Source organism: Heteronotia binoei, chromosome 11, assembly GCF_032191835.1.
Source record: "Heteronotia binoei isolate CCM8104 ecotype False Entrance Well chromosome 11, APGP_CSIRO_Hbin_v1, whole genome shotgun sequence".
NCBI lineage: Eukaryota > Metazoa > Chordata > Lepidosauria > Squamata > Gekkonidae > Heteronotia > Heteronotia binoei.
Window position 1 is genome coordinate 9,974,668 of NC_083233.1, and position 10,487 is coordinate 9,985,154.

The following is a 10,487-nucleotide window of genomic DNA, read 5'->3' on the forward strand; positions in this document are numbered from 1 at the left end:
GAAAAATGAAAGATGGGGCAGAAACCTGTACACCGAAGCGGAGTAGATGTTTTCCCAGGATGGTGAGAGTTGTGACTCCGTGAATCCGTCACAACAAGATACATTTAAGGTGGGTAGAACAACATGGGAAAGATGTGTAAAAGGTTGTGTTGTTTCTGTTTAGACTCCTTTTCTCATTTTGTGTGTTTGTGATTTTTTTAGAAAATTTGTCTCGTGGACTTGTCCGGTGTTCAGACGTCGATTCAAACCGTCCTGCAAAAATACGTGGGAGTGTCCGATGAAGACGTTCCACCTGTGGACAAGCAAAAGTCACGTTCTGCGATGTACAAACTGATAACTGCCACAGCTTATTCTGTTCTCAATTATTGCTCCAACGATCTCTCTTATTCTACGTGTGACGGATGCATTTTAGATAGACCGGACAGAATTCTCATGTATGTTTGACGTGGGTCCTCTGCTTTTTACGATGAGAACTTAAGATATGTTTGTCGCAATCTGAATATGAGCCCCGTGTTGTATGTGATCACGGTTATTGCGTGTTTTCTTGATTGTTGTGGTATTAACAAGAATCATGTCATAACATTGGCCAACCTGGTGGAAGGCGTACGAACATCCCCGACCCCCCTGTGAACAATTGAGAACGTTGTTTCAGAAATGCCACCGACCCCTATGTGACACTTGTTGAGAAATTTCTGCATAATACATTTCAGAATGGCACATCTGTGAATACCTTTCTTTTCCCCCTTTTGTAAATAAATTTAAAAAACTTTCTGTAATAAATGTACATTTTATACATTCACATGTATAAAAATAAAAATGTATTTAGAAGCCGTTGAGTTTGTGCAAATTTTTGATACTAAAAAATATTCGATATTAAAAAGATCACGTTGCATTTAGGGAGGTCGCTTTTGATCAGTAAGAGGGAGATTGACGCTGATACGTCGATAGACGTATGATTTTACCAATAACGCTGAAAATAACGTCTCTGCACCGAGAAAACTTAAAATAGACCGAGAGCTGTTTAAACACAAGTCCTAATACCGACAGCGTGTTTTCACGGGTTCCTTACTTTAAAAAATCAACACCGTGCACGCTCTTCCCCACATAATCCTGAACAGCTCTTTAAAAGTTCTTTAAAAGCCGGAGCAAGTCTTTTTCTGTAGCGGTTCCGGCGGGGGCCGTCTCTTCTCTCAGCCGATACCGCCAACACAGAAAGTCCTTCTCCTGGTTTGTTTTAATAATGTATAATCATGCCAATTTTTGGCTAATGGTTTTTTGTAAAACACTTGGGGCAACAAAGAAAACAAAGTATAAAAATACATTGAATAATCGGACACAGCCGGTTATTACATATAAGCTTTTTTTCTTTATTTTCACTTTACGGTGAAACACTCCCCTGTAAATATGACCTATTGAACAGGGTAGGAGTGACGGTGTAAAGGCTGTGGATCGCAATCGTGGGAGGATAGGTTTCTTCGGCGTTTGCTTGGGCGGATTAAAATTAGCTGGGGCAAACGGGGCAAGAAACGGAGGGAGTCTATCTGATTTTATATAGGAAAGCGGGTGTAATATTCTGTAAAGATGGCTACGAATCAAAGGTGCCGAGGGTGAGCATAATGGGAAAAGGTGAGAATGGGGGAGGCCGGAATCAGGTTGGGGTGCAATAAACATATTACAAAGTAACACACGAGCAACAGCGTTATAGGCCGCCGCCGGATCATGTTAGGGGAAAGGGGGGGGGGGTATGTTTCCTTGTCTATACACGTAGGTAATCCCATCATTCTTTTACCCGTGTTCTTTCGGCCGGTACTTCCTCTACATTTCTATGACCGTATCTATTACGGATGCTTAATTTGTCGGCTTCTCGATTTGTAAGAAACCTACCGATTGGGGGAAAGTAGAGTAGGTTGTAAAATCGTATCTGTATAGAACCGGCGGTACTGGGGCACGGTTGGAGCAGGCCGACGTATTCATCGGCAGTCATCGAAGAGTCGCTATGCTGAGCGATCTGACAGCCGAGACAAGGCGACTGGTGGATGGCTACTTGCGACGCAACCTGAGTGGTTCGGTGCTGTCTCACAGCCACACGGCCAAGACCCTGCGGAGAGTGGCTGACAAGCTGGAGAGCCGTGAGAAGACATTCTTTCACTCCATTTGCTCCACAGCAATCTTGCCGGAGCCTGGTAGGGCAGACGTCCATTTGAGACGTGTGGCGGCGCAGATGGCATCTGATGGCGGGCTTAACTGGGGTCGAGTAGTGGCGCTGTTTGTGTTCACCGGCACCTTGGCAACAGCTCTGGCTGAGCGGGGGGCCCACGAGGAGATCGGCGGCCTGACAGAAGCATTGGTCATCTATCTGTCTGTGGAGAAGCGCGAGTGGCTGGAGGCGCATGGTGGCTGGGAAGGGTTCTACCGCTACTTCAACAAACACGGTTCTGATTCAATCAGCCGGTGCGATACCAAAAGCAACACTATCATAGCGACCGCCGGATTTGTCCTAGCAGGATTAGCTTTCCTCATGGCTGTGAGATAAAAGTACATCGTGAACTCGAAACTATGAACAAGCGCTATGAAACTATGAACAAGTACCCGTGATGAGTCCGCTCTATATTTTTACAATTTTAATAACGTTGCTTAAATCGGTGTCTAGGCCTGAATGTTTAAATGAAGCACAACCCACCTTGGCAACGTCAAAAAACCAAACAAATGGAAACAAAGATTGTTCAGGTCCTAAGTTTGTATGTTTTGTTAGTTCCATTCTAGAGAACTGAGACGTTATGCTAAAATACGCTAGATGACCTTGCGGTGCAATCGACGTAACGATGTGTGTTTGGATTTTTATGGAGGGAATTCTAAGCTTATTTCAGTCGAGCACACCACGTGTTTCATACCGTCATATCTAATAGAAAAGCATTTTATTAAAGCGAGAATATACAAAGCGTAGCTTTTTTAATTAACAACAATCTGCATCCCGACCCACGTGTCTACAGTTCCCCGCGAATGAGGCGTCTTCCACTTTGGTGTCGAATAGGAGGGAAGGGGGGATTGCCGGGAAATCCTGCAAGGGGGGGGGGCAGGGTAAGAAATACACGGCGTACATCTTTGTCGTGTTGCGATTCACAAGGATTAGACACGTGTGTATGTACAGAAGGTGTAGCAACGATACATCCGCTTTATCAATGTGAGAAAACAAAAACAAGCGTGCTATTTCCCCCACCCTACTGAAAAAATACAGTTCTTACTATCCGCTTCAGGATACGGGTCTTATATACAAACAGACGTGTGTGTTTTCTCATCTACATGTGGTTGGGACATTCTCGATTCTAATCTGTATGTTTTTCCTGCTTTGCAACCTCTTCTTCTTCCTCCATGAGGGAATCAACCTCCTTTGGAGACTCCGGTGTTTGCGCTTCATCAACCGGGGGTTCCCTCGCCTTTTCCACAGCTTCATCCTTCGTGTCTGCTTCAGAATCTCCAGAGGTATCCTCCATGTCCGCTCCGGAATCACCGGCGGTATCGTGCTCGGCATCTGCTAGGGAATCTTCCTCATCTGAATCTTGAAAGTGTGCTAGACCCCCGCAGTATGGGCAGTGACAGGCGTCCGGCCTCCCTGAGTTGACCGCTGCCACATTCTCTACCTAAAAGTTTGAAGAACAACAACAACAACAAAAATTAGTATCCGGTCTCATGAGCGTGCCCCCCACCCCCCAATTCCATACACCTTGGGGGTTTTTTAGGCCTTACATTCGGATAGAGCGCTTTCAAATAGACCGTTTCCTCCACAATCTCCATATTTTCTTGTGCCTTCCCTCCACGTTCTGACTCCTTGATAGAGACGCCATTCTCAGTGAGCTCTGACTTTTCCCAAGCCTTCTTTGTGGAACTCTCCCTCAAAGGGGATTCATTATTCTCCACCTGTGTTGAGTTCTTGAGATTAGAACCACGCTTTCTTAAAGATTTGAGCAACACCAGGGTTAGCATCCCACACATGATCAAATCCTCTAAATCAGCGACTTTGGTCTCTGATCCCTCCGCCGCCTAATTTAAAAAAAAAAAAAAAAAAAAAGAAAGGGCATAACGCTACATGACCCGCCATCGCAATCCTCCCAGCTTTCCTCTTTTCTCACAACTTACCTGTGCATCTGTTTCTGCTTCCTGGTTCTCCAAACTCTCCTCTTCCATGTTTTCGGGTACAGATTCTAGAGGGGTCTTCTCGGGGGCGGTGTTCTCCGCTTCTATCTCATCACCGTTGCCTTTTCCTGAATGTTTGTGAGGCTTGATGCCTAGGGGTCCCTCCATGTTAGAAAATTTCTCCATGGTGGTACGGAGCCGTCAGAACGGCGCTCGGGTTTCCCGTATTTAAAGAGAATCCTGCGCCGACCCCCCCGCACCCGCTGGAGCGTTTGAACAATGGGCGACTCCCCTATTGGTGACGGGCCGCTGAGCCGAATTCGCAGAAGGGGGCCTATCTCGGGGTTGTCAAAAGTCAGAGTAACAAGGTTGTCTAACGTTATACATCGCGATCGCGTATTATATTTTATTCGATTATATACAACGACCGTCTAAGACACGCGTAATCAAAACATCGAATTGCGCGGATGCTTTAGAAACTACCGCCGAGGGCCCCGATTTGCGTGCCTTTGTATTAAAACCGAAGCGCGCAAAACACGATCAAATAGCGATCTATGACAAAGGAACGGTCGTAACATTTCTCTATCCTCATCGCCGGCAGAAGTAATAAGGATAACGGCGGAGATGGGAGAGGGAAAAAGGGTGTCGTATAACCAATTACTAAAAATACAAAGCTGTAAAATAGAATTGAAAACTGCTGAAGAGTTGAATAATAAATATGATTGGTTTCAAACGCAACAAATAAAAAGTTTGGTGGAGAATGACATTAAAACTGAAGGAATGAGATGAGAACAAACAGAAATGGGAAAAGTTCTGCTTGGAGACAATGAAAAATTAATTTCAAAAATCTATATGTTACTTTTAAAATGAAGTAGTGACATCTCAAATGATTAAGTGGGCAATTAATGTAAATAAAGAAATATATATGGAAACTTGGGGATATTTGTGGAAGAACTTTATGAAACTCTCAACGTATCATAGTATTAAAGAAAATTGTTTTAAAATGATATATAGACGGTATATGACTCCTAAGAAAATTGGCAAAGATGAATAATAAGATGCCGGACAGTTGTTGGAAATGTAAAAAACATGGAGTTTCTTTCTACCGTATGCGGTGGACTTGTGAAAGGGCAAAAAAGTACTGGCCGATGATTCAACAAGAAATTTCTAGGATCTTGGGATATGAATTTAAGAAAGTCGCAGAGACTTTTCTGTTGGGATTACAAATGGAAAAAAATTTCAAAAGAAGATAGAACTATAATTTGGTGCATGGTTTCAGATGCTAGGACATTATATGCGTAGTTGTGGATGCAAGAAAAAATACCAGAGAAATGGGGTTGGATTGTAAAAGTTATGACATTGTGTGAAATGAACGAGTTAACAAGAATTTTAAGAGGTTATGATTTAGAAGTTTTTAAGATGGAGTGGAAAATAAAAGGACATTGAACAATTTTTGATAATGATGAAGTCTTAGAAAAAAAGAAGAATGTTAATTTTCATTTTTTATTAGTTAAGGGTACCTTTAAACATTAGTACTTTAAGTAAATAGCACCGGCGGGGGTCAAGTAATGGGGGAGGGGTGGCTAGAAAGTAATATGTGGGATAGTTAAAAGATGTTATTAATGATGCAGGACATATAATTTGTTACCAAATAAAATTGTTTTAACCGTGAAACTCAGGTCGTTAGCAGGGGTTAGAACCGCAGTGCTGCGGCTTTACCACTCTGCACCACTGGGGCTCTTATTTCTCTAATTATCCGCGTGTAAATGTTTCACGGGAAGCCTGAATATAACTGAATAGCCCAATTTTGTCAGAGCTTGGAAGCCGGTAGAGGTTAGCCGTGTAACAGTAGCCTCTGCGATCTCTTACAACTGTCCAGCCCACACATTTCATGGAAACCATTGTGGTGTAGCGCTTAGTTTTTACATCCTGTTTCCCTCCCTAATCATGATACCAAGCAGCTTATCAAATGGTTTTCCCCTTTTCCATTTTATCTTCGCAACAGCGACCTTGTGAGGTAGGCTAAGGCAAGAGAGCGTGATAGGCTCAAAGTCACCAGCAATCTTGCGTGGCGGAGTCAGGATTTGAACTTGATGGTTCCAGATCCTAGTGTGGTCCTCTAATGCCTATCCTAGTTGAGAAGATTGTTCTTACATTTCAGTCTCAGCAAAAAACAAAAACAAAAAAGGGGGGGGGGGCTACAGTAAAGTAAGTAAAACACTCCACTGGCTCTAGCGGGTTAAGTGCTAAACAAGAACCTAGGAGACTTGGGTTCAAATGCAACTCACTGGGTGATATTGGCAAAAGATGAATAATAAGATGCCAGACAGATGTTGGAAATGTAAAAAAAAACATGAAGGTTCTTTCTACCGTATGTGGTGGACTTGTGAAAGAGCAAAAAAAAGCATCGGCGGATGATTCAACAAGAAATTTCTAGGATCTCGGGATATGAATTTAAGAAAGTTGCAGAGACTTTTCTGTTGGGATTACAAATGGAAAAATTTCCAAAAGAAAATAGAACTATAATTTGGTACTTGCTTTCAGATGCTAGGACATTATATGCGTAGTTGTGGATGCAAGAAAAAATACCAGAGAAATGGGGTTGGATTGTAAAAGTTATGACATGTAGTGAAATGAACGAATTAACATGAACCTTAAGAGACTATGATTTAGAAGTAATTAAGATGGAGTGGAAAAAGTTAGGACGTTGTATGCGCGGTTGTGGAAGCAAGAAAAAATACCAGAGAAATGGGATTGGATTTTAAAAGTTATGACACCGGGGTGAAATGGGCAAGTTAACATGAACCTTAAGAGACTATGCTTTAGAAGTAATTAAGATGGAGTGGAAAAAGTTAGGACGTTGTATGCGCGGTTGTGGAAGCAAGAAAAAATACCAGAGAGATGGGGTTGGATTGTAAAAGTTATGACACTGGGGTGAAATGGGCAAGTTAACATGAACCTTAAGAGACTATGCTTTAGAAGTATTTAAGATGCAGTGGAAAAAGTTCAGGAGATACGTAGAAAAAGAGTGGAAAATAAAAGGGCATTGAACAATTTTTGATAATGACTAAGTACAAGAGGGAGGAGGATATTAATTTTGGTTCTTATTAATTAAGGGTACCTTTAATATTAAGATTTTAAGTATATAACACCTGCGGGTGTCAAGTAACAGGGGGGGGGGGAGTGGGTAGAAAGTAATATATGGGATAGATAAAAAGTAATTATTAATGATGTAAGAAATTGAAATTTATTGCCATATGTTACTAATAAGACTGTTTGAAACAAAAACATTTTTCCACCCTCGGATCACAATCGTGCCAGGTTTTTTTGTTTTGGTTTTTTTAATCTTAAGAACATAAGAACATAAGAGAAGCCATGTTGGATCAGGCCAACGGCCCATCAAGTCCAACACTCTGTGTCACACAGTGGCAAAAAAAAATTATATACACACATACACTGTGGCTAATAGCCACCGATGGACCCGTGCTCCATATTTCTATCTAAACCCCTCTTGAAGGTGGCCATACTTGTGGCCGCCACCACCTCCTGTGGCAGTGAATTCCACCTACTCTTCACCTACATGGCTTCTGCAAAGGGAAGTCCTGCCTCACCAACCTTTTAGAGTTCATTGAGAAAGACTCGCCAGAGATTCCTGAGTAAACTTAGCAGTCATGGGATAAGAGGATGGGTTCTCTTTCTGATTAAAAAACTGGTTCAATGACTGGTAGTAAAGAGTGGGGATCTGTGGACAATTCTCACAATGTAGGGAAGTATGCTACGGGGTCCGATAAGGATTGGTACGGGGGCAAGACTATTTCATTTATTCATAAATGATTAGGAACTAGGGGTGAGGTGCTGGTAAGTGTAAGGTGATGGCATAGTGGGTCAAAAAAATCCCCACTTCACGTATAAGCTAATAGGGATAGAACTTGCTGTGACTGAGAGGGGGGAAAATCCCAAGTGTGTTGTGGATAGTTTGGTGAAAGTGTCAACCCTGTGTACTGCAGCGGTGAAAAAGGCAAAGTCTGTGGTAGGTATTCTTGGGAACGGGATTGAGAATAAAACAGCCTATATTGTAATGCCCCCATATAGATCTATATCGCAGCCTTGTTTGGAATAGTGTGTACAATTCTGGTCACCGTATCTCCAAAAGGACATTGCAGAGCTAGAAAAAGTACAGAGAAGGGCGGCAAAGTTGATTGGGGGGGGGGGGTTGGGGGGGGGGAGCACCTTCTCTATGAGGAAAGGCTGATGAGTGACTTTTCAGTTTAGAAAAGCGATGGCTATGTTAGGGGAGGGGGAGGGTGTGGGGTCAAGATAGAGGTTTATAAAATTATGCAAGGGGTGGAGAGAGTTGACAAACAGAACTTTTTCCCCCTTTCAAAATACTAGAACTCAATACAACGAGGCTGATAGCATATTCAGGGTGGACAAAAGGAAATACTATTTTACACAGAGAGTGATTAAAATGTGGAATTCGCTCCTCTCTCTGCACCCTTGGTTCATCAAGGAGATCAGTTCCTAGGCTGCCCGTGACCCACAACCCCCTCTTCTCCCTAAAGCAGCAACGATAAGCTCTTCTTTTTCTTATAGAATCCTAGGCAACCTCCTACTGCCGGGGCCCTGTTCGTTGCTCAAGTAACCCCCAGACAGCTCCTTGGAGTGCTAACAGGTGGAGGATGCTGACGATGGAAAAAAGTTGTATTGTGTGCCAAGATATTAAGTGAGCTGCATGGCTCAGAAAAAAGTCCCAGATCTTCTGATGTTAAGAGTTCCATCAAAAGCAAATGAATGCCTACTTGAATACAATTAAAGGCTCAGATCCTGATCTTGGTGGAACCATATCAAAAATCACCAAAGTTGGCAGTAAATATTTGTGTTGTCAACAATACTTGGGGAACATGGGGTGAATGCACATTTAACAGGGCATGTAGAACTAAAATCATTTAAAACACTGCTTACTGTTGCTTGTTTTTATTTAAAATTTTATTTTATCTACATATTGGACACAGTCAGAGTATATCCACAAAAAAACCAATGGGCATTCTGTAACCTGTGTGTTTCTATACATGTCAGAAAATCCTATCTTTGTTTATATTTAAAATAACCTAAATTGTATATCTCTGTCCTGCTTTTGCATTTTTCTTAAGTCTACATTTTTCTGCACTTCACAGCCATAAAACCCCTTGACCTCTTAGGACCATTTTTGGGTCAAATACTATTCTCACAATTAGCCCGTACATAAATTTGGTGGAAAAGCTATTTTAAATCACAGACCATAAGAACAGGAAATTTATTGCGTGAGAACCTAATTTCATCTGTTTATTTTGTCCGGGGGGGGGGGGGGTCTAAACTGTGTCAGCATTAAATAATTTGCTAAAATTCTTGCCGTCTCTCACAGGGTGAATACCTCCCTAGGTATGATATACATTTCACAGCCATAAAACCCCTTGACCTAGAGCATTGACCTTGCAGGTCAAATACTTTTCTCTCACAATTAGCCCATAAATAAAATAAATGGCAAAAGCTATTTTAAATCACAGACCATAAGAACAGGGAAAAAATGCTCTTGGCATTGGATGTACAAGGATTCTAAAATATATTTTTTACTGTGGATGTATAAATGTATGTATATATATTCTGTTTAATGAGGAAAGTGTGGTCTGGGGCAGTTGTCCCCTTTTTGATTTCTTTTTTAATGAGGAAATTGTGGGGGAGGGGCAGCTGTCACTTTTTGATTTCTGTTTGATGAGGAAAGGGATGTCCCTAATTCTTCTCACCAGATGCAAAGCAAAGAGGTGCTCCTTCAGCAGCCCCTGCAGCATCATGCTCAGGTCTTCTACTGCATTTAGCTGCAGAGTCTGAAAGGGAGGAGGGAGACAATGCGCAGGGTGCTGAATTGCCTCCCCGCCCAAAGAAGTCCACCCTGTCTCTCTCCTCCTGGAAGGAGGCCCGCAGATTCAGGATCAAAGAGGGACACCATTTCCTTGGCCTCTTCCTGCTCTCCCCATTGCTGCACTTCAGATGCCCAGATAAGGCGCAGCCATGGGCACCACCAGAAAGGCAGGCATGTTTGCCACACTCTCCACAAGGCAAGTGGCATTTTGTCTACTTGGGCTCCCATTCCAGAATTAGCTGTGATGAGCTCCTCGGCTCAGAGAAGGCTGGAATTTGCTGGCAAGATAGAAGGATAAGCATTAGACTCTGTGCTATAGGAGAGGGCTAATCGCCCAGCCCTCAAGGGCCACTAACGGGGCCACCTCCACTCCCTCCTCAGGTCCAGAACTGACAAACACCTGGTACAGATAGTGGTATAGCTGTGAGCACGGAATTACAGCCTCCAGATGCACCACTCC

At 42.7% G+C, this 10,487-nt stretch overlaps 1 protein-coding gene across 1 annotated transcript; it reads left to right on the plus strand.

Annotated features, from left to right (window-relative positions):
* Positions 1 to 1,996: 1,996 nt before the first annotated feature.
* On the plus strand, positions 1,997 to 2,533 carry LOC132578877 (anti-apoptotic protein NR13-like). The gene has a single exon (XM_060248972.1). It carries the CDS (start codon positions 1,997 to 1,999, stop codon positions 2,531 to 2,533), a length of 537 nt encoding a protein of 178 aa, XP_060104955.1.
* The last annotated feature ends 7,954 nt before the right edge of the window (positions 2,534 to 10,487 follow it).

Bases quoted from the DNA above. Each gene is read 5' to 3' on its own strand.
- LOC132578877 (XM_060248972.1), top strand. From the start codon at position 1,997: ATGCTGAGCGATCTGACAGCCGAGACAAGGCGACTGGTGGATGGCTAC.